This window comes from Medicago truncatula, chromosome 5 (assembly GCF_003473485.1).
Source record: "Medicago truncatula cultivar Jemalong A17 chromosome 5, MtrunA17r5.0-ANR, whole genome shotgun sequence".
Classification (NCBI taxonomy): domain Eukaryota; kingdom Viridiplantae; phylum Streptophyta; class Magnoliopsida; order Fabales; family Fabaceae; genus Medicago; species Medicago truncatula.
Window position 1 is genome coordinate 34,214,535 of NC_053046.1, and position 23,507 is coordinate 34,238,041.

General features: G+C 33.1%; 3 protein-coding genes and 1 non-coding gene across 5 annotated transcripts; 2 read left to right on the forward strand and 2 right to left on the reverse strand.

Moving 5' to 3' along the window:
- Positions 1-2,970: 2,970 nt before the first annotated feature.
- LOC11426680 (universal stress protein PHOS32) lies at positions 2,971-4,656 on the reverse strand. Of its 2 annotated transcripts, none has more exons than XM_003616143.4 (4): positions 4,298-4,643; positions 3,750-3,859; positions 3,347-3,465; positions 2,971-3,235 (listed from the first exon to the last, which is right to left on the reverse strand). In XM_003616143.4, the coding sequence occupies exons 1-4, from the start codon at positions 4,470-4,472 to the stop codon at positions 3,139-3,141; spliced, it is 501 nt and encodes a 166-aa protein (XP_003616191.1). In that variant the 5' UTR covers positions 4,473-4,643; the 3' UTR covers positions 2,971-3,138. The 2 variants fall into 2 exon arrangements, with proteins under 2 accessions (XP_003616191.1, XP_013454197.1); XM_013598743.3 differs by having other exon boundaries at positions 2,974-3,235; positions 3,347-3,468; positions 4,298-4,656.
- A 2,163-nt stretch (positions 4,657-6,819) lies between these two features.
- Positions 6,820-15,810, reverse strand: LOC11436891 (uncharacterized). Its single transcript, XM_003616144.4, has 14 exons — positions 15,615-15,810; positions 15,441-15,525; positions 14,522-14,624; positions 14,135-14,219; positions 13,800-13,886; positions 11,663-12,114; positions 11,316-11,397; positions 11,051-11,227; positions 10,911-10,964; positions 10,161-10,253; positions 9,999-10,067; positions 8,550-8,596; positions 7,634-8,350; positions 6,820-7,343 (listed from the first exon to the last, which is right to left on the reverse strand). Exons 1-14 carry the CDS (start codon positions 15,732-15,734, stop codon positions 6,965-6,967), a joined length of 2,550 nt encoding a protein of 849 aa, XP_003616192.2. The 5' UTR covers positions 15,735-15,810; the 3' UTR covers positions 6,820-6,964.
- Positions 15,811-15,903: 93 nt separating this feature from the next.
- Positions 15,904-15,977, forward strand: TRNAR-UCG (transfer RNA arginine (anticodon UCG)). Its single transcript has one exon. It is a non-coding gene; the product is annotated as a tRNA-Arg (tRNA).
- A 2,642-nt stretch (positions 15,978-18,619) lies between these two features.
- Positions 18,620-23,336, forward strand: LOC11425308 (transmembrane 9 superfamily member 2). Its single transcript, XM_003616145.4, has 7 exons — positions 18,620-19,090; positions 20,068-20,108; positions 20,218-20,806; positions 21,044-21,181; positions 21,290-21,446; positions 21,819-22,303; positions 22,799-23,336. Exons 1-7 carry the CDS (start codon positions 18,897-18,899, stop codon positions 23,016-23,018), a joined length of 1,824 nt encoding a protein of 607 aa, XP_003616193.3. The 5' UTR covers positions 18,620-18,896; the 3' UTR covers positions 23,019-23,336.
- The last annotated feature ends 171 nt before the right edge of the window (positions 23,337-23,507 follow it).

The window sequence follows — 23,507 nt, forward strand, 5'->3', positions numbered from 1 at the left end:
CTTGGAGATATGGATGTGTCAATTGAGCTAGATTGTAAGCTAGTAGTAGATGGCATATTAGATAAATATACAAACCAATCCGAGTTTGGCAAAATTATGTCTGATTGTAGGATGCTTCTTTCTAACTATCCAAACTTTAAGATAAGTTTTGTTAGGCGACGAGCAAATTTTGTTGCTCACTCTTTAACAAGGGCGTCAAAATTGTATGCTAGTTACCATGTATTTGATTACATATCATTTTTACTATCGTGTATCTTTACCACTTTGATGAATGAAATAATATGAGTTTGTTCTTAACAAAAATAAAGTAAATAAGAGTAAAACATAACCAAAAACTAAATATAATCAAACGGTTCATGTTCATTCGTTGAATTTCGTCGCTCATTATCTCATACTTTTTCTCTTTTTTATATAGATAGATGAAATGACAATACCCATTAAAAATTCAAACATAAATGAATGAGCCGATGTTCAAACTCTAATCACACAATACTACTTAACAGTTTTGACAATTATATTACGATTTATGGACAAATAGGATCTTTTCCTATTCATCCGGGTTTGTAATCTTTAGTTTGTTAGTATCACATTGTATTAACAATTTTTTTTTTTAAGGGACATAGTATTAACATCTTATTTATTAGTTCGTGTTTGAAAAAAAGTAGAGACTACTCTTATTAAAAAAAAAAAAAACAGATATAACAGTGTTGTATTTTTTTCGCCTGTGTAAAACCCCACTATGTAAATAATCGGCACATCAAATCCTAGTACTGGTACGTAGTAACATGACTATAGCATCAAATATCAATCTCTAATAGTGGAAACCAAATTCCTAGTACAATTTTACACATTCGGATGTGTACTATTCACTTTTCATTAAAATAAATTCATTTTTCTTGGTCCCCTTCAAACATTCCTGAAATGTTCCTTACAGCTGCAAATGTATATAAATGAATAGATAGACATGTTACTCAAAGTGTTGGAAAATTATGTTTTATATAGATAAATATGCTACATTAAACATTCCATACAAAAGGTTTAGAGAAGAGGTATCTTGTGAGCTTTATACTAAAACTGCCTCACTAGTGTAAAATCAATTAAATGGGCTAAGAAGATCTAGAAGCAATTTTTCCAGTGTACAATTAATAGATGATCTGTAAAGAAGTTTTTACGACATTATAAGGAATCATATAAACTTCTCTTAATTGAAAAATGAATTTTATACGTTTGGTTTTAAAATTTGGATGTGTAAAGTGGAATTTTTACCTATCTGGATTTTAAAATCCGAATGTATGTACAGAAAAGTGCATTTTTTACATAAAATTTGGACGTGTTAAAAATCCTGAAAGTTCATTTTGTTACGGTTCTATCGAGACTAAATTAACTCTGATTAATAGTTTTTAGGTCTTGCAAACATTTTAACCATTGCTAATATTTCAAGAAATCCAAATGTAGCAATTTTTCCATTGAAAAAACACAAACCTTGACTTTAAAGATATATTTTTTTTGGTTACATACTTTAAAGAAATGCACGACATTAAACACGATTTTTTTTATTATGAATTTATTGACATGAGTTCTTAAGACACACATGTTAGCATTTGTCATTTTTTTTTTCCTTTTTAAATGGTGGCTTTCTCATAATCGTTCGGAATGTTATAATTAAAAAAAGAAAAAAGTCTGATTTTAAAATTTGGAAAGAGTATTATATTCGACAAAAAATAAATAAATAATATGGGATGTGTGTAGGAGACATGTGCAAGAAAAGAATTTCACTTTTTTAATATGGGCTCCAATCAGAGTGACCCATCAAGTGTTTGTTACCACAATCATATTCATAGCAATGCCTACTCAAAATTGATTGTTTCTTTTCCCACCCTCCACACCTACTTCGGATTATATTATAAAATGTCGGACATTGAAGAATGTTTTATCGTATTTTTAGACCTTTCGGATTATGTAATCCAAAATGGTGTACGACACACAGAAATCTCATAGGTGGGATAAAAAAAAAACTCCCAGATGGCTCTATAGTTTATTACCCTACCTACCTACTTATGTATATATGTTTATTGTATCCATCATTTGATCAATGAAATACGATTCTTAATAATACCCTCTATATGGTATAACGATCCCTTATAGCCTAACAATCATATATTTTTTTGTCATCAATCATGTCATCTACTGAAAAATTGTGGATACTTTCCTATGAGAAGAATATCATCAACATAGATCATAAAGTAAGCAACAATGTCTCTGATCAAAATATTGAATAAAGAAGTAACATTGATTGTGACAAAGCAATATCACCCTTACGCAATCGCGGAGCCACACACAAGGTTGAGTGGGCTCCTGTATGCACAAACATTTCTTTAACATCCCTCTACCAAACTTGTAATATACCCGTATTAAATTTTGCAATCAAATTAAATATATGAATTAGAATATACTTGTATGGATTTTGCACACAATTTATTCACTTTATTTTGATTTCCCCACCACACAAACAAAACATGTTACACTCTATCTCTCATATATTTATATTTTTTTAAAATTAAAATAAGCAATTTTTATCACACCCAGCCTCACTATTTGTTAAAATGTCTCACATTGGTTGAAATATAACATGAATAAGTGTTTATAAGTGGGGACAATATTCACCACACATGCTGTTTTTGTGAGATTTTATTTCTAAACCCACCTACGATCATCTCTTTCTCTCTTTCTCAATGAAAAAAATGAAAACCATTCCTCCTTGTTTCATGGAACCGTAAAATCAACCACACAAACTCTCCTTCCTAACAAATTTCGTGCAATGGTGCCCCCTACTATTCAAAATTCCTGGCTCCTCTAATCCCTTATGGAACAATTGTTTCATGAATTCTCAGTTGTTTTGTTGTAAACAAGCCTCTCATCAATATATGACACATAAATAACTATCATGATAAGAGTGTAACTCAGATAAAATTATAATGAATAATGATGGTTACTCAAATTTATATTCATAACAAACCATGCCAAAAGACAATTATTCAAGCTAGCCAAAGCATTTCAAAGGGTACAGTACTTTAAGTGATTTATTTATTTTCATATGTAAACAAACCCAAAGTAAATATTAATAATAATCATATCAAATCAATGCCTAGACTTGGAAGATTGCATTCCCTTGACTACAGTAACCGGGCAAGAAGCATTTGTTACCACATGCTTGCTAACACTGCCTAACAACACACTGAAAGAAGAAGAAAAAAAATCAAATGTTTAAACAATCTCTTTGAATCAAATTAAACACAAAATCTTCAAAAAGCTTAAAATTAATTTACTGAAGGATAAACAATAGTACCTTTTAATGGTACCTAAACCCCTGCTTCCAATAACCAATGAGTCCAGATGAAGATCTTCCACAGCATTGCACAATTTCTCCCTTGGATCTCCCCAGTACACCTTTGCCACTACCTTTGCCTGCTTCAAAACACCAACAAAAACACACATAAAAAATCTACCATATATGTGTTAACTACACCATACTTCTATGAAGCATCGACACTTCAAATTTAAGACATGTCCGCTAACTGACACCGATACAAGTAATTACATTTAAATATAATTATTTTTTACTCAAATTATTATCAATGTCAGTGTAGTACCTGATATCTATATCTGTGTCGGTGCTTCATAGATACTTTCTCACACTTATTTCTTATAGTAAAAACACAAAAATAACACTACAAAAAACAACATAATACCCCTTTGATTTTTGAAGCAGTTTCAAGAATATCTATGACTTCAGGATCCTTAGCAATCCCATATTGCTTTGTGAAGTTTATCTCTCTTAATTCCTCTAGAGGCACCAAAGCTGCAAACCCATCAACAAAACAAAACAAACAAAAAATTGTCATGCTGCATAAGCACAACTTTATCATTTCCTAACATATAGTATGTGCTAAGCAAGGTTTAAAAACAAAAATCCATGATTGCAATCTGGGCTGCTATATCAAGATTTTGTGTCTCGACAACGACCATAAATGAGATTTTTTCAGCCAAGATTTTAAATAGCAGTCGCAGTAATTGTTGCGATTCTTAATAACTAAAGAAAACCACGGTCAATTATAGTCGATTTTGCCTCAATTATGGTCGTAGAGACATTGAAACCCTGATGTCGCGGCCCAGTCCAGACCACAGTCGTATATAACCGCAATTCTTTGAATTATCATAGACTGTGATGCAACAACTGCTGTTATTTAAAAGCTTGGACTGTTATTTATAAAAGAAAGAGAATGAAAGAGGTACTAACGTGATCCAGTGTCCTCAAAAAGCTCCTTTCTAGTATGATCAGCTGAGGGAGGCTGAACATTGATCATGATGATTTGATCATTTTTGTTGATCAGATTATCAACAGCCCATCTAAGTGCTAATTTGCTGGTAGGAGAGAAGTCCATAGCTACTCCAACTATGTGTGCTTTTGCCATCTTTTCCTAGAAGTTTTGTGCCTCGGAATTTCAGTGGTTTCTTGCACTGAGTTTGAGACCAATATCCTTTTTATAGGTGGTGTTTTGATTCAAAATAGTTTGGCTATTTTAGGAATTGACAAAGAATGTTCAAGAAAGTGGTAGAAAAAGAGGGAAAGGAATTTGTCAAAGTTTGTTTTGTTCCTTGGAGATAAGTGAAAGGAATTTGTAACAGTAATAACAAAGGTGGTATGTGGAATATAGCATAAATAAAAGTAAAACGTATGAAGAAAGTTAAACTTGTTTTCCTTGTAAAAGAAACAGAAAGAAAAATATAGATACAGCCATCATACAGGTGTATGTCATTGTCATGGATGCCATGTCATGTCTTGTCTTCCAATTCATCTGTCTTTTATGTTTAGCTTATAAGTGCTTGTATTAATTTGTTAATTGAAATAATGACATTGCTAGAAAAGAACAAAGAATAAGATTGTTCTTGAAATCACTATTATTCTCTAATTAATTAAAGCAATAATAACAGATGTAAATCATAAATAGGTTAAAGAATCCTTATGCAGCTATGCTTCTAAATTCTTTTTTTTTTAACAACCTAAAATGGAATTATATAAACAATAAGGCAATCCCAAACGCACAAGGTGTGCCCTAGAGACTACCTCCAAAATCAAGAGTTACAAGGGTTACAACCAAGCCACAACAGAAAGACATTAGCCAATACCCAAACAAACAAGAGGACTTGACCACCACTGCTGAGTTCCAAAAACAAAGGTAGCTTTTTTAACTTTAAGCCAACCTAAAGACAACATCTTAATCTTATCTAATAAACAAGGGATGGGGGTAACAACATGATTAAACAGACGGTTATTTCGTTCATTCCAAACAACCCAGGCACATAGAAGCCAAATTAGTTGCATAAAAGACCGTCTAGCAACACCACCACCTGTCAAATGAGTAAACTGTAAAAAATGATCAGAAATATTATCTGTGTCCACCCCATAGCAACCAATCCAATCTCGCACCAAATGGCACATAGAACCAAAAGGTATTACACAATAAAAAGAGATGTTGCGCCGATTCAGGATGACCACAACCAGCAACACACAAGGACATGTCAGGCGACAACACCCGTCTAGCAATCAAATTTGTCTTTGTTGGTAAACGATCTCGGATGAGCCTCCACGCGAAAACGGACACCTTCAAGGGAACCTGTTTGTGTCACACCAAATCCAGAGCATAGTCTGCGACCTGAGGTACCTGAGAGGTCAACAAACTATATGCACCACGAACTGTGTAACCACCATATGGATCCGGAAGTCACACCCTGCTATGCTTCTAAATTCTAATTTCTAAGGGTTTCTTTTATTGTTATTTGTTATTATTATTAAAAATTGAAAGGCTATAAAAAATCTCTATAAAACTGGCTTTTATTATTTATATATGTAATATTGATACATGTGTTATTTGATTTTGTCCCACATACATACATACATACATATATCGATTTAATAGTTGTACCTATTCTATTGAATACTTTGGGCAATAGAAAGTAATGACTATTCTAATTAAATTCATGTATTTTAAATCAAGTGTTTGATAGCATCTTATCATGGAGCTTTCAAGGAATATAATTATGGTAATGCTAATTTATGTTTGATTCTTTAATCAAGTTGTAAGAACCAAAATTGCTCTTTTTGATAAATTCTATGAAAAGCATGAAATTTTAGATTACAATGTTTATATTATTCCAATAAATCTTGCGCAGGTGAATTGATTGCTTCATCTAAAAAAAAATAACAATTTGTTTGCTTGAAAACAAAATAAGAAGTTTGGCGACTGAGTTGAAATTAAAAATGAAAATTCAATTCCACCTACAACATGTAATGTAGAAAATCAAAGGTGTTTAAATATATGACCAACAAAGACTTTCTAGAAGAATATAACCTGTGTACTAGTATGTTAGAAGTTAATTTAACAACAAAAAATCAATCAGCATTTGTATATAGAAAATAAAAAAATGATCTGTCTTAAAAATAACTTTTCACGTAAGTTGAAATAAGATTTAGAAGTATTAGCTACAAACTTTCTAAAAACTTAGTCCAGCACTCTATAAGAATTTACATGTGTCAAACTAAAAAAGTGAGCCTCGTTACCTATTTAGTGTGACCTATTTTTAAAGTGGTATAACTCATATGAACTTCACCGAATTATAAAGTGTTACGAGAGTGCATTGTTAACACTTTTGTAAGTTTTTTACCTTCATTTTAAGCTTTTCATTTAATTTCTCTATACTTATAAACTTGTACGTGTTTTTTTCTCAAATTATTATGAATAAAATACTTACAATTAAGAATTTCAAGTCAATCAAAAACTCATTCAAATTGGTCTAATGTTGCAGCTAGGAAGGTGATAAATGAAGGCTGTGATCCAAGCATCAAAACCTCTTAAATTACAACATACACTTTTATAATAAATAAATAAATAATAGTTCAACAGTCTTATACAGGTGCAGTGGAAAGTAGAAAATCAGGTTGTTTTCTCTGTAGCAGTATCCCACAAAAGGGGCACAACGGTTTTGAGGATACTGCTCGAGAGGAAGATCCATTTGAAGAGTCTGAATCTAGACTAGATGAAGACATTCTAAAAAGTGCTTCTGGTGCCAATCTAAACACATATCTGTGGCAACAAACACACAACCATAGGGGGCTACTAGGGCAAACCTCCATAGAAACAGCACATCTCAATAACTTGTGACGTTTAACATTACCACCTGTGCACTTTTCACTTTGACAGAAACCAAACTCTGGGGAATCGAATGGAACAGGTGCTGAACAATAACTGCATGACTCCACCGTTGAACATCTCTTGGTCACAAACCTGTTATTTAAGAGAATACAAAGTGATTAGCGTATATTTTAAGTTCAGAACTTAATCAAAACATATCACGATATAATGTGTCATGCATAGAAACGGGTTCACAGTTTTTACTCTGCAAATTCATGAAAGCAGATTTCTATTAGCTGTAAGAAATACTTTTATCAATTAGAATTTACTAATCTGTTCCGACCTCAAGTCCGCAATACCACATTTCTGATGTATTGTCAGTTTTGAGTCTTCTGTAAAAGGTACCTTGGAACAAAGGAAATGTTACAAAATTATCACAATACCTTTTTTCATGAGTAACTTTTGATACAATGAATTTCAACTGGTCGCGTACGTGTTCCTGATTTAAAGCAACCCATTTTTCCATTTGTGCCAATCCAACAGGATACCAACGGCCAGGTTGAGCTGGAGGTTCTTCCAGATGAGACATGGCAGTTTTGACAGCAGAGAAACTAAAACCGATTTGCCTTTCACGAAGCTCTCTTTCGCTGACTAAAAGAATTTCTATCCACTTTGTCATTTGCTCTTCAATGACAGGACATACCACTTCTATGTTTTGAACTTTGCTGTTTATTCTGGTTATCTGATCAGCATCCAGCTGTGCTAACATTACACGTCTACACATTATATTGAGCAAGTGTAGCAGCCGCGAAGGAATGTCTGACAACCTTGAAATGACACGTGATAACACTTCTTCAGCAGGAAGATTCAAATGAGATCCAAGAAATGATAACGAGAGCCATTTGATCACTAAATGTTCAACATATTTTGACTTGTTATCCTTGAAAGCCAATAATGCTGCAATTATATCCCAAAAAATCAGAGGCTTATCAAGACATTGATACTGGTTTAAAGACCATATGACATTGGCTCCCCAATAAGTTAATTCTTTCTCTGGAAAACTAGGAAGTTCTTCAATGTAACATGAAAATGGAGATTTCAACCAATCATCCACTTGTAGCCCACCAATCCAGAAGTATTCAATTGCTGCCTTCAGAATCCTGTCCAAATTTTAATTCAGAAAATCTCATATTTAGAAAAAATGCAAGGTACAAAAATAAAAATAAAATATTATCTAAGGAGTGTAAACATGAAGCTCCCCAATACTGTTTCTTGTTTCAACTTTAAAAAAAATAAAATAAAATAAATTCAAGCCATAAGGAAGGACACAAATCTGTAGCTACGAAATTGTGTTGATACCTTCCTTCATACATTCGATTCAACTTATCAACATCAAAGCAATGGACCTGAAATAAACAATCCATAAATAGTAAAGTAAACAATCAAACATCTATGAACAACATTTATCATTGGGAAGATCAATCAAGAAAAAGATATGATATAGGAAGTTACTGTAAGAAATACATTGTTATTCAGTAAAGAAATTAAGGACAACGGAGACTTGATCCGATCATATTTTGGTCCTTATATTTAAAATCTCAACATGAAACTGACATGGTTTGAACATATAGAATTGTTGGAAAGGATCTATCAGATTTTGGTAGATACAGGAGGTTACATGAACAATTAAACTATCTGACAATAATTAGAAAAGATATTCCTTTGCAATCTGTGTGTTGAGTCAATTCATGCAATTTGCATGTGTTGAAATTAGTGATGCAGTGTTGAAATTTGCATGTCTTGAGCTATTTCTTTGATTATGATTTGATGATTTGTTACAATGAACACTGAGATCTTTATATAGGCTTCTCACTATGTAACTAACTTCTCAGAGTTAGTTACAGAGATCAGGTTAAGCTACTACTGTCCTATATTAACTATCATGCAACTTTAACTAACATAATTTAGTTACAGTTGCTTACATTGCTAGTAGACTACTGTGTGTGTCATACACCTTAACTACTATATACTCTTGATACAGTTTTTCAAAGTTTTCTCTTATTAAGAATGCTCGGTTCAAGAATGTTTGTAAAAAAACAGGGAATCATCAATATTGTGTGATATTCAATTGCAGATAACACCTACTGATATGCGATGCACTCCAAGCTATTAGGTCTTAGATGGACGTAAACTTGTATCCTAAAAAAGTAACAAGCAGAATATGGTTACCCGATCTAGTGCTGAGGTTGAAAATCAAGCTATGGCAATGGTTACTTGTGAGCTTATATGGGTGAAACAGTTACTTCAAAATTTAAAGATGGAAGTTTGACAGTTTGTCGGATGAAACTGTACTCTAATAATCAAGTTACTTTCCACATTACTGCAAACCCAGTCTTTCATGAAAGAACCAAGCTTATAGAAAATGAACGTCAATTTACCAAGAATAAACCCTAAGGAATCACTGTGTGTTGAACACTAATGATCAACTTGTATGAAGTCTCTTTGAGGTCCTCCGATTTTGATGTATAAAATATACAATGTATATAGTGCCATGACTTTTTTGTTTTTATGTGTATAGCTGTCATATAATGTTTCCTTAGCTTCCTTATATATGTGGTTTCCAATGCAATTGATTGTGTGCTATGGGATTTCTAAAGCAATTCAATGAATATTTCCTCTTCTCCAGAAGAACGATCAAGATATCTTTGACGATGGTCAAAAACTCAAGGCTACACCGACGATTCCAGATATTTGGGGTATTGACAAATTGAAACATGCAAAGATTAAAATGGAAAAGAAATATCATACAGTTGCAATGATAAGATTTCCAGGGGACACGGCTACACCAAAACATGAATCAAATGCATCTCTTGAAGGCTGCAGGAGAAAAATGCATATTCTATTTAGTTGGAAAAACAAAGATCAAAACTAAAAACAAGATAAAAACTACAGAGGATGGTAACATCATACGCAGGTTGAATCGTTACTACGGGGCATCTCAGATAATATGGTGATTTCCTCTAGGCAGCGCTCGTGCAAAATCCAGCCACGCAGTAAATTATCCTACCAACATTTGAGCAATCAACCAAGAAACATAAAGACATCTTCAAATATTCATAGGAAGCACTAAAAAAAGGTTTAATGGACATCTTCGAAACCATATGGAAAAAGGGAAGATGGACATTCAACATTATGCTTGAAGTATTTGAATATTTTAGAGTTTGATGTTTAATTTAATTAGCTAATCTTGCTATTGAACTCTTTAGTTAAGATAAACAGAAAATTAATTATTGTAGGTAATTTTTTCCGCAGTATGGAAACCAGTCCTGAAAGCAGCTCAGATTTTCTCAGTTCTAGAAGTTTAGGCAGATTCGTCACTTTTTGGAAGCTTGCATGCGTGCTTAGAAAATTAAGTGGATCAGTTAAATATAACTTAAGAAAACGGTATAAGAAATGACACTCTAAACTAAAAATATTCAAGCATTTACTTGAATGGCCCAGTTGTAATCCATGATTAAAATTTAAAACAGTTAAGACGTCATGTTTATTTACCTAGAGAAATGAAAATACAGAATGTAATTGGTGGAAGATGGAAAACATGATGTGGATTATGGAATGTATTTATGTCCATATAATTATAATTTTGTTTGCATTTAGTTATAAATTTAATTAATGATACTCAGTAGAAAATTGACCGAGTAACTTGAGGGAAAATAAAACCTGGCTACAGCTGCACAAAAACCTTCCACCAAATGCCCAAGTTAATCCAGTAACCTGAAGGATATAAAAATGGAGAAATCAATAGAGGAATACAACCTCAAGTCTTCAACCATCTCCAAAAAAGGAGGGGATGAACTTACACCATAATAATGTGCATCATATGACCCAAGCTTATCAAATTCCCTAGAAGATATGTCGCATATCCATATCTCAATGGAACCAGAAACTTTGCCTATGGCTAAGAGCATCTTGGAGGGATATTGAACATGCACAGTTACTGAAAGTACCGAAACTGGGACAGCATTGACAGTTATAACCTAATTAGAAATTAAGAGTTGCATGAAGGAATCATTCACAAAGAAGGGATAGAAATGAAAAGAAATGCAAAAATTAAGTGGGATGTACCTCCTTCAATAACAAGAAGGAAGTTTGATCAACTTCTGACGATTTCAGCAATTTGTCAGTGTCCCCCAACCAAACCTTCACACTACAAAGCACATATACTTTTCAGCTTAGATCTGATAATAGGTGAAAAAAGAATAATATCATAAAAAGTTGATCTAATCAGAAGTGTGAGTGAAGTGAGGATCAAATCTTCGACCACTTAGTACACAAGATTATTAGTTTCACAACCAAAAGTAGCACATCTTATACACACCTTGGGTATTTATATCCAACAATTACCTCAAGAATGAAAACAATGAACTCATGAAATTCATAATAACACAATTTTCTAAGCTTAACCAACTCACCTCCCATCAGAGCTTCCGGTAGCTAGTATTATTAGAGGATTTGAAGATTCGTAAGCAAATAACAGCCAACTCATTGTTGTGATCCATGAATTGTGTGCCCGAAGAAAACCAACAAACTTCACAGCAGTTGGGGCTCTTCTCTCTTCAATAGTATAGCAATCTGGTTGGTGAAATCTCCAAAAAGAAATTTTACCAGACTTCGCTCCGACAGCAAGAAGACTGACCGAAGCACATGTATTAGGATCAGGATAAAATTCAGATGCTACACGCAGCAAGGGAGACCATGAAACGACAAGTGAATATAGCATTGCACTACGAGAAGCATATTCATCAGCGCTAATTAGTGGCGAGAATTGATTCTCAGGCAATTTTTTCGACCGTTCGTCATTAGATGTGATAGAATCTGCTTGACCTGAAGCCTTTTTCAGCAGACACGGTCTAATGCTAGGAACCTAAAAACAAAATAAACACAAATAATGGTGATCTTAGAATCAACTTAAATACAATCATTTCATATAGAACTTAACCATGGTTTACAAGAGAGCAATACTATACTGGTTTAAGTGCTACTAACTGTAGATAAAACTTAGTTGACACCACGTTGTGCATTTTACTTTTCATGAAACATATGAGAAACTACAAAGGATTTGTTTAGTATTTAACTTCAATGGAAATACTAAAACACATTTATCTTTATTTTTCCATATCTATCCGGGGGCAGCCGACCCCGCTTAGTGGGACAAGGCTTGGTTGTTGTTGTTGTATCTATCTAGGGGCTAGAACAAACATTTTGATCATCAAATTTAATTCCAGACATAGTAAATGACATTGCATCAATATTAAAATACAAACAAAAGTTAATTTCTTATTGGGTGAAACTAAAAATGTATACACATATGCCACGTGTATGCTTGTATACATGTAACATGGAAGTTTAACGTTGGCCAGTTGTTACAAAGACTCGTCCAGAAATATTGAAAGAATCAAAAAGATTTACTCATTGTTTTTATTGATTTGGAAAAAGCATACAGTAAGATCCTAAAGAAGTTGTGGAGAGGCTTTAGACAAGAAATGAGTTTGCATTTCTCACATTTGTGCAACAAAGATACACAAGAAGAGCCACAACTAGTGTTGGACACTTGGGTCACAAGGTTTTCCTAAAACTATAGGTTTGCACGAAGACTAAAAATTGAGAACTTGTATTTTATCTTAGTTTTGGATGTGCTTACTTTAAAGGTTTGTACCATGGTGCATATTCTCTATGCATAGCCTTGGATGGAAAGTGAAGATATGGATATGACCTTTGAAGACTTTCTTTAAGTAGAAGTAAAACAGAATACATGAAATGCAAGTTAAGTAAAAAGCACACAACTTCTACTTTACAGGTGAAATTGGAGACTAGACCGTATGCAGTATTATCGATGGAGGAAAGCCAAAAATCTGCCATTTTTAGTCAGCATTTGTCAACACTGACGGTATGACAAATCACACATGTATATCATGTCTATCGTATAAAATGACAGAAAGATAGAGGGAGTCGTCAACCATAGGATCCATGCAAGGATAAAATGGGAGAATGTTGGACGGTAAAGAACCAACAAGAAAAGACAACGTTGAAAGGTGAGAATGTGAAATCATTAGAGAGAAAGTTAGGGTGGCTTCCTTTATAAAAAATAGGGTATATCTCTTAGGTGGGTTTTATGTGTGTATAAAAGCTAGTAAGGAGGGTGACCAAATGAAAGATAAAAAGTTGGATAGATGGAAAGGAAGACACACTATTATCTAGATTTCAATGGTCTGTCTATAGACATTGTTCATGATATGACATCATTTGATGCATTTAGTTCACCCCACGTAATGGGAAAATGTTCTGGTCGTTGTTGCTTGTATACATGCATATTAATAGACTAGTTACATATATAATATCGGTGACATAACATTAGTTCACACGCACTTTGTTTATCTCCCTTAAAACAGTTTATTACACGTTTATGTGTTTATCTTAACTTTCCAACCGTTATCCAACTTGAACGGATGATACCCAAGTTGATTAATGAGGAAAAAGTGTAAATGGATCATACACATGGAGAACTATAAAAGAAGAGCAATAAAAAAATGGGTGAATGAGATAACTTACTTCCGAAAAATCTGATGAAGGAATCCCTGTATCTTGAAACTCAGTAAGTTGAAAATATTCATACATCCTTTCGGTTATGTCCACGACCTAAACAGAATAGGAATAGCATGTTATACTTACAAGTTACAACAATGTATGGATACAATATTAAACTCTTAAATTATATATGTTGCACAAATCCATAAATGGGAATTGCTGACAAAATTGAAATAACGTTCTTTTTGAAGACGTGTTCAATATATTATAAACCAGCTTGTTCAAAAAAAATATATTATAAACCAGAACAGATAGCATGCATTCCAATTCCACAAATTTGCAATTTCTATTGCACATACCTCGATCCATTCAGCACAAAAATCACAAAAAGGCGGGCGATAAACCTTCACGTGTCCTTCAGAGGTGCAAACAGCTAGCAAGCACCTGTTGCAAATTAAATCTGAAGATATGATTTCAATGCATAAAAGTAAAACTTTTCACTCTTCACTTGAATATAATGATACGTGAGATCGCCTAAAAGTATTTTGACCTATAATGTTTTGTGGTCTCCTTCTCACTTGTATGTTTAAACTTTTAAGGTGAGAACACCCATTTCTGCATTGGAAGCTACCCCAATTTTTTCTCTGGTGATTATATTTTTAATGTCATTTTGTTTAGTATGAACAATTTGATATCAAACCCCAAAAAAATTGACTCAATGATTCAGGAAAGATAAGAAACTGTACCCTGAGTTGGCAGCCATGCCAAGTGGAGACCATGATATTGATCGGACAACTGGCTTATCATCCCGATACAAAGACGTAGGCATGAGGCACCCAGACAGTAAATCTGTGAATAACTCAATAGCAACATGTTAACACTCTGCTTGGCACCGTAGCAACTGAAAATCTCAAACTCTCATTTAACACTACCACATATGAATTTATAATCCTAAAAACAAAAATTCATAAATGTCACTTAACAAATAAAACACACACTTCTGTTATATTATATACTTCATGATACAGTTCATGTATGCCAGTGTAGCTTAATTATGCAAATCAAACATGATCATACTAGAGTTCAAGATAAAAGATGTTGGCATCAATGCATTTTGAAGTAATACAACAATGATTAATGAGTTGTGACATATATCTTGTTCTATTTAAGAAAAGTAATCCCCTAATGGGACACATGGTGGTGGAATTTGAAACCAACATTTTTTTCTCCACATTCATGCATTCTTGGAATCTTTACTAGTTAATCTTCTATCTATCTTTTCTAAAGAAAATGTTTCAATTAATGACATGTGGAAGAACTTCACACCATTATTTCCCGCCAATTTTTTAAAATTCAAATTTTATGCAATATTTTTAGAAATTAAAATCTGACTTTGAAATCTACACCGATCTCAATCCAACTGTCATCGAAGTGGTGACTGCTACATTGCAGGATTTCGCTATCTACCTATATGGCCCTGTTTGAATAAACAACTTAATTTGCAGCTTATATCATAAGCGCTAATGTATAAAGTATTTCTATAACAAAAGATAATTATTTTCACATAAATCATTTTCATAAGTTATCTTGATCATTTAGTGAAAATAAGCAAAAAAACAGGTTGTTTGTAAATTCTCTGAACCAGTGTAACAAACAAATGCGTACCTTGTCTTTGTAGAAACCCTAGAATAAGAGGCTGACGTGGGAGGACTTTAATCAAGCCACGTGGACCATTAGGCATGTCTGGTCTCTGAAAAACAAATAGTACAAAAAAAAAAAACAGTCAACAATTGAAGAGTTTAATGTTAGAAGTACAAAACAGAGAGGGAAAGTACAGACAAGAATGGTGACGAAATGAGCAGAAGCAACAGCAATGAGGTTGTCATCAGACCAAGAAATGGCGTTAGGAAAACAGGGTGAACCCATTAGCATTGCTGACTGTAACGGAGTTGGACCCATGTTGTATTGTGTGAAGAAGAAGAAGAAGAAGAAGATGACTAGGGTTCGAATCCCTCCTTGAACTGTAAATTTTAATCTATTAATAATTCAATTTTTTCAGTGTGTTCGCGCTCGCTCGCTACGATGAAAACAATATATATACAGAAAACGAGAAAACAGAAGAAAAAAGGACCGCATAGCGCAGTGGATTAGCGCGTCTGACTTCGGATCAGAAGGTCGTGGGTTCGACTCCCACTGTGGTCGCTGAAATTTTTTTATTTTTTATTTATTATTTTATACAATCTAACTATTAATCTACTTATTTGCTTTTAAAATAAAGGTTAAATGTTTGTTTAAATCCTTATAAAATTATCAACATTTGTGTTATGAATATATGTATCAGTGGATGTCCATCAATTACCCTTTCACATGATTGTAACTCGTGTCTATTCATTCACCTATTTGTGTCTTATAAATAGGACTTATAATACACTATGTTTCTTTCTCTCTATTCTTATATGCTTTATGATATCTTGCAATGTTAATGATCAATTTCAAAACACGTTATCAACACGAAGCTTTACCAGAACAATGGCTTAATTATTAGCTTGGAGATAGATTTTCTTTTTCTCATTTTCTTTCAACTAATTTGATTTGTGATCATGTTATTTCTGATTTTATTTTTCTTTTTACTTGATTGAATTATGAAGATTTTACATAATTAGTAACAAACGTACATGAGCAAAGCATTTGCATTTGCTACAACAAAAAGTGATGAAGAAGCAAAAGGAAGAACTTAATTATACTTCAAACGTAGAGGGCACTTCTCTCCTTTGCATGCTACAAGGTAGTACCTTAACCCTACTTTGCATTATAATCCTAATATTAAACCTGATTACCAAGTTAACACATGATTGTCTACAAAGGATGATGGAAAATATTAGGGAAGTAAATTAGATTGATGGCCACCGGTCAGATATCAAAAGTAGATTAAAGTTTCTCGGTAGATCTTATTGTATGAAAAAATATTGTCGATTCAAATTACTTTTTATCAACACTTTTGGTTACCAAGTTTAATCGCAAACCAGTTATATCACTATCAAGATTATCAAATGCGATAATTAATTTGAGACGGAGAAAATAATTGTTTCCAGTTTTAAAATATATATATATATATATATATATATATATATATATATGTTATTATGTCCACCTCTAATACAAATCAAGGAAATGTGTTACTACAAATCAATGGAGTATGTGAGTTTTGTTATTGGGTGTTTGGTAAGTTTATGTTTACCATATAAATAACAGAAACTAACTATTATTTATATGAAATGAAATGAGGAAAACTATAATTGATTTAAACTAGCAACCAAGTAAATCAGTTAAGTTCTCTTGTATGCAATGGTATATCAATCAATGTCTCTTATGATCATAAAACTACTAATCACTCAGTCTTAATCCATTAACAAACTAATCTACACAAAGCAGCCCAATAATGAATAATGAATGATGTATTGTATATGATGACCAAAGGCACCCTTAGTCTTTCAAATGCTCCATAGTCTTTGATAAGCTACTCTTCTAGATTTCCAATTTTCTACCATCCATGAATTTGTTTTACTCGGTTGTTTTTTCTCTTAATTTTAAAATAAGTACACTTTGTTTGAAATTTAGGGATATAGGGAGAGAGGAGGGATCCACATAGAAGGGGAAGTTGGTCCACACCTAACTGTATACGATCCCAAACCTCAACAAAACCAGAGGTAGGTCCATTCCTAGTTCCCACTTCCCACACACTTAATGAAACATAAAATGCTGGTCCATGTCCAATTAGAACATTAGGTAGTAGACTTGTACAAATGTTTATTAGCTAATTAGTCTCCAAAATTGTTTATTAGTGATCATAAGTCAGACATGCATCTTAGTGGAAAATATAATGGCATGTAGAAATATGTTTATAGTTTTGTCTCCTTTTTTTAAGAAAAACAAATCTACTTCGTTTCATTGAATATCAAAGCTCTCAAATAAATTATTATTACACATAACGCAGTGAAATATACTCTCCATCAATTCTAAATTAAATATCAATGTAACATTACCTAACTCCACTTACTAACAAAGCTTGATTATACCAAATTTTGAAGTAAATCAAACTTTTGAATAAAAGGGAATTATTACAACACATAATTTCCTTGGATATAAATTGTTTAATATTGCCAGCTGGTCACTTTGTTGACTGATCATCGTTCAAACTTGGTTCGAACTAGCACACATGAAATTGTTATTGACTCTAATTATTATACTAAACAAAAATTCAAAGTATTCTTACATGTGTAAGTCGTCTATGTCTATGATGTGAATCAATTTTGTGATCTAAAATATATCAAAACTAATAAGTATTAGAAGACTACTCATCAAACAAAAGGTTGATTAGTTGTGTTCGTTGAGAGTAATTTGCATCATAGTTCATTATTTTTACTCAAAAAAAAAAAAGACTTGAATCATTATCTGGTATATTGCAATTTTAAAGCATGTTGCAAACATATCTTGAAACTTATGTACTAAAACATGATAGTTATTTTGATGTTGATGGTGAAATTGATCTATTTGCAAAAATTAAAATCACTAGAAAAAAGTGACTTATAGAATAATGATATTGACTATTAATAGTATTGTTGCATCTGTCCAAAGAAACTTTCTAAATCAAGATTGTTAAAATCTATCATACAACAAATTATTAAATAGTTTGCTTTGACTTCTATTGAAAATAATTTTAAATTATTAATGGTTTCACAACAAACAAATAATAGTTGGTTGGTCACACAAACAGTAGTAACCACCGGCCCTTGTTTTGAGTAATAATAATAAGCAAGTATAAATTGTAGGAACCTTAACATTAATTTATGTAAGTACTAGAATTTGTTTATGTCAGAAGACATGTACTTGTCATCATTCATTAACCATTCACAAACACGGTTCTTTTTCAACTCTTTATAATATTCATTCATTACGTACCATTTTAAGAAGTACGTGCAAATTCAAATCATATTATCAATTTTTATTTCATTTTGTTTTCTAAGGAATTGTCGTGGAAATTCCTTCTTCTCAACCACTCTCATCATGTACCTATAGGAACAAACAAACAAACAAACAACATAGCCATTGCATTTTCATTCTATGTTTTGTTTTGTGTCTGTATGTGGTTCTGTGTATATGGAAAAGTCAATGACATGTTTGGTTAGTGCCATTGTGATCCTATGTTGTTTCTGCTGTATTAACTATGTTACATCTGATGCATCAGATCATCGTTATAAAGAAGGTGATTTTGTACCGTTTTATGCAAACAAGGTGGGACCCTTTCACAATCCCAGGTTAGTTTTTTTAATGCTTTCACTTTTTCATTTACCCTTTTAAAATATATTTTGATCTCAATGCTCCTCAAATTATAACTTTTAATAAGAAAATAATTGGATTGTGTTATTATGACGTTACCATACAAGAATTCTTTAAGGTCGATGAAGAGGAGATGAATGTGTATGTCTTAGATTATATTTCCATCGATTGTTGTGATTTTATCAAAAACTATACTTCAGCGCTTCAACAAATTCAAGGTGTCATTATGATTTCGTCAAACTCACAGAAGTTGTGGTATTTAGTTATGCATACTTTAAATAGCTTCATCATTGAATATCGGAATCAGTAATGACATTTAATTCAATTAAGACTTATCTGTTCTGTACTGACATTTCTGATCGAAGGCCTGGTGTCCCGGACACGTGTCAATGTCCAACACCGACACATGTGATTACATTGGATTATATTATTTTCTAAAATTATAAACCGTGTCAGTGTTTGTGTCGTGTCTGTGTCCGTGTTTGATAACTTATCTTGACAATAAAAGCATTGCTCTGGTGTATCTCATTTCGACTTTTATCTGTCATTTGGTGGCAGGCCATTTCATTTTATTCCTTGTATTGAAGTGTGCTCATTTCATTTTTTGCTGAAAAACTGTTAAATTAATGAACTTTGGCTTAAATAGTAAAAAAAATAATAGTCTGAACCCTCCAATTACAATAGGAATGGGCTCTTGTATTCCGAAGTTCGACTGGAAGATTAATAACGTCTGGCCCAACATTATTTAAGTAAGAATTTGAACTCGGGTTTTCCCAAACAATTTGTCTTTAACTGAAACTCATTAAGGAGTTCAATCACTTGGTTGGTTAAATTGAAATAGCTATTAAATAGTGTAATGTATGTATTAATAATTTCTACAGCATTGTCATGGATTTCTTCCTAAATGGCTACTTTGTTAATACTGTGTTTTCCTTGAAATTATTTTATGCCACAGTGAGACATACAGATATTTTGATCTTCCATTTTGTTCACCAGGTTAGTTTGATGATATTCATTATCACTTCTCACCCAAATTTTCTATTACTGTCTTTGTATTAATTAATAATTAAATATACCTTATAGTTCCAAAATTTATTGGCTGCAGAAAATGTAGAAGAAAAGAAAGAAGATCTTGGTGAAGTTTTGAACGGTGATAGATTAGTTGTTGCTCCTTACAAACTTGAATTCTTGATTGATAAAAAACCTGAGAGCATTTGCCAAAAGATGCTGACAAGAAAAGAGGTTGCTCAATTCAGACACGCTGTTTTGAAGGACTATTTTTATCAAATGTACTATGATGACTTGCCAATTTGGGGTTTCCTTGGAAGATTTGAAACTGATGAAAAAGATGTTGACACAAACGAGGCCACAGTTTATCTTTTTAGAAATGTTCATTTTGAGATTCTGTACAATAACGATCGTATTATCGATGTTTTCGTTAAAAATGATCCGAATGCTGTTGTGGACTTGACAGAAGATAGAGAGGTAAATGTGGATTTCACATATTCTGTCAAATGGATTGAAACAGATATTCCATTTGAGAAAAGGTTGGAGAAATACTCACAGACATCCTCACTCTCACATCACTTGGAAATCCATTGGTTTTCTATTATTAACTCGTGTGTCACCGTTCTTCTCTTGACCGGATTCCTTGCCATGATTCTCATGCGCGTACTTAAGAATGACTTTGTCAAGTAAGAATCTACTTATTTATTTATCTCAGTAGCATGGTTCTAAACTGTGATTGCGATTTCGCTGCAAACTTTGATATTGCACAAAAATGCGAGCAAATGTGCTTGATGCAGCGTTGCATAGTCATCTGAAACCTTTATATTGCAGCTCCTACTGCAATTTAGAACTATTTTCATAGATTTAGACCATTTACTAGTTTGTGGAACTTATTGCATCTACATTACAAAATATTACGATAGGTTTACACCAGATGAAGAGGCACTTGATGACCAAGAAGAGACTGGATGGAAGTATATCCATGGTGATGTGTTCAGATATCCAAGATTTAAGTCTTTGTTCGCAGCAGCACTTGGAACAGGCACTCAGTTATTTACACTGTGAGTGAATTACCTTCTCAAAGTACTAATGGTATTCATATAATATAGTGTTTACTCATTTTCATGTTCAGCTCTTTTGTGACTGTATACTTGGCTTCCATTTTTCAGTGTAATCTTCATCTTTATGCTTGCTCTAGTTGGTGTTTTCTATCCATACAACAGGGGAGCTTTGTTTACTGCACTGGTTGTCATATATGCATTAACGTCTGGCATTGCCAGTTATTCTGCCGCTTCCTTCTATTACATGATTGAAGGGAAAAATTGGGTAAAATCCATCATCTTAGACAGCATAAACAGTTGGTGCTCCACTCAATACCCGCCTTTTACTACTTATTTAGGTTCCTCGAACCTGGATTCACAACAATCAATGATTTATGCAGTCACTGCGGTCAGTTGATCTAAGTCATTGGATAAAGATCAGATGACTCATATTGTAGCTTCAACAAAAGAACTTGGAATCTCAATGATCTGATATTCATCAATAGTCGAAATCATTGACTACAGTGACTGCTTACTGCATCAAATTCCTTTCCTTTCTTTTTCCAGTTGTTTTTCCTTTAAAACGATTGAAAGTATACTGCAGAAAGAAAAAACTAAGGGGATTACACTTATCAAGTATTTGTTTGTTGCATTTCAGGTGAAAATTTTGGTGTTAACTGGTAGTCTATTCTCTGGACCATTATTTTTTACATTCAGCTTTCTTAACACGGTTGCTGTCGCCTATAACTCCACTGCAGCACTACCCTTTGGAACAATTGTGGTTATTTTCCTAATATGGACACTTGTAACCTCGCCTTTATTGGTATTGGGTGGGATTGCTGGTAAGAACAGCCAATCAGAATTTCAAGCGCCTTGTCGAACCAACAAGTATCCGAGGGAGATTCCTAAACTACCTTGGTACCGTAAAACTCTTGCTCAAATGGCTATGGCTGGATTTTTGCCATTCAGTGCCATTTTCATTGAACTCTACTACATATTTGCTAGTGTGTGGGGTCATCAGATTTATACCATATACAGCATTTTGTTCATTGTTTTCATCATTCTTTTGATTGTCACTGCTTTTGGTAATGTGGCATTGACATACTTTCAACTTGCTGCTGAGGATCATGAATGGTGGTGGAGGTATGTATTATGTAACACCGAGTGCCCTCTCTACTTTCTTTGTTTATTCATCAGAAATTCGACCATGAAAAAAACAAATCAATGCTATGGGAATACACACTCCTTCCATTCAAACACAGTCACCTTGGCATGCATGACTAGTTTTGCCTGATTTAAAAATATTTTTCAAAGAAACACATGATGCTACAAAGCTTTGGCCATGCTAGATGGATCTTGATCCTCTTCTGCCTGCCTCTGAAGTCAGAGGTCGGTGCTCTTAATTCATCTAACAGTTGAATGCATTGATCTCTTTGTTGTAAGATGAATTTAGTGGCCGACATCTAAAAAAGTAGAGGTAGAAGAGGATCTAAGCTCACGCTCGACTCAAGGAAGAGTCAGATTCACGGATTTTTAAGAAAATGACTGTCAAAACAATACATGTGTATTCTTAAGCTAACATTGATGAAATTCATGTCCCTATATTTTCTAACTTATCATTTTTTTACATGATATTAGGTCTTTCCTTTGTGGTGGATCAACTGGGTTGTTCATATATGGGTACTGCATGTTTTTCTACCATGCAAGATCAGATATGTCTGGTTTCATGCAAACTTCTTTCTTTTTCGGCTACATGGCTTGCATTTGCTATGGTTTCTTTCTTATGCTTGGAACTGTGTCTTTCAGAGCTTCTTTAATCTTTGTCAGACACATATACCGTTCCCTCAAGTGTGAATAGCCCAGAAGAAGCTCACTGGAATAAACCAGACACTTTGTTTTACACTGTGCAGTGCAATACAGCAAAATCTCATTGCAAATGGTTTATTGAAGAGTAGTATAGGAGAAATGCAATTGCATTCCAAATATACAGTCTGATAGAAAATGTATCATGACAGTAAACCTAACAATTTTTATTTTTATTTGAAATTGTAGAAGAGGTTTTAGCATCACATATTCACATAGCTTCAGGTTTTCACCATTGTATTATTGCATCTTCATTGATGAAAAGGTTCTTTCACGGCCTATTATTTAATTACGTGCGGTTTATTTTCCTTTACATGAAGATAATAAAACTTTAACCTTCCTGCGTATTTAACTTTTATGTACTGTTCTAAAATGGAATTACACAGAACAAAAATTAAGCCAAAGGTAAGTGGCATGCAAATTCACTAAAATGAACCTACAAAAATAAAATAAAAAAGGCAAAATTACACAATTAGTCACTTAA

What these genes read in the sequence shown, in the direction of transcription:
- LOC11425308 (XM_003616145.4), top strand. Translation starts at nt 18,897, where the DNA reads ATGTTTTGTTTTGTGTCTGTATGTGGTTCTGTGTATATGGAAAAGTCA. An exon ending in CTTAAGAATGACTTTGTCAA is followed by an intron (nt 20,807 to 21,043) that starts GTAAGAATCTAC and finishes ATATTACGATAG; the next exon opens with GTTTACACCAGATGAAGAGG. An exon ending in GATCATGAATGGTGGTGGAG is followed by an intron (nt 22,304 to 22,798) that starts GTATGTATTATG and finishes ACATGATATTAG; the next exon opens with GTCTTTCCTTTGTGGTGGAT.
- LOC11426680 (XM_013598743.3), bottom strand. Translation starts at nt 4,472, where the DNA reads ATGGCAAAAGCACACATAGTTGGAGTAGCTATGGACTTCTCTCCTACC. An exon ending in CTGCTTCAAAAATCAAAGGG is followed by an intron (nt 3,469 to 3,749) that starts GTATTATGTTGT and finishes GGTGTTTTGAAG; the next exon opens with CAGGCAAAGGTAGTGGCAAA. An exon ending in GGTTTAGGTACCATTAAAAG is followed by an intron (nt 3,236 to 3,346) that starts GTACTATTGTTT and finishes TTCTTCTTTCAG; the next exon opens with TGTGTTGTTAGGCAGTGTTA.
- LOC11436891 (XM_003616144.4), bottom strand. Translation starts at nt 15,734, where the DNA reads ATGGGTCCAACTCCGTTACAGTCAGCAATGCTAATGGGTTCACCCTGT. An exon ending in GGCATGGCTGCCAACTCAGG is followed by an intron (nt 14,220 to 14,521) that starts GTACAGTTTCTT and finishes AATTTGCAACAG; the next exon opens with GTGCTTGCTAGCTGTTTGCA. An exon ending in AATCGAATGTATGAAGGAAG is followed by an intron (nt 8,351 to 8,549) that starts GTATCAACACAA and finishes AAATTTGGACAG; the next exon opens with GATTCTGAAGGCAGCAATTG.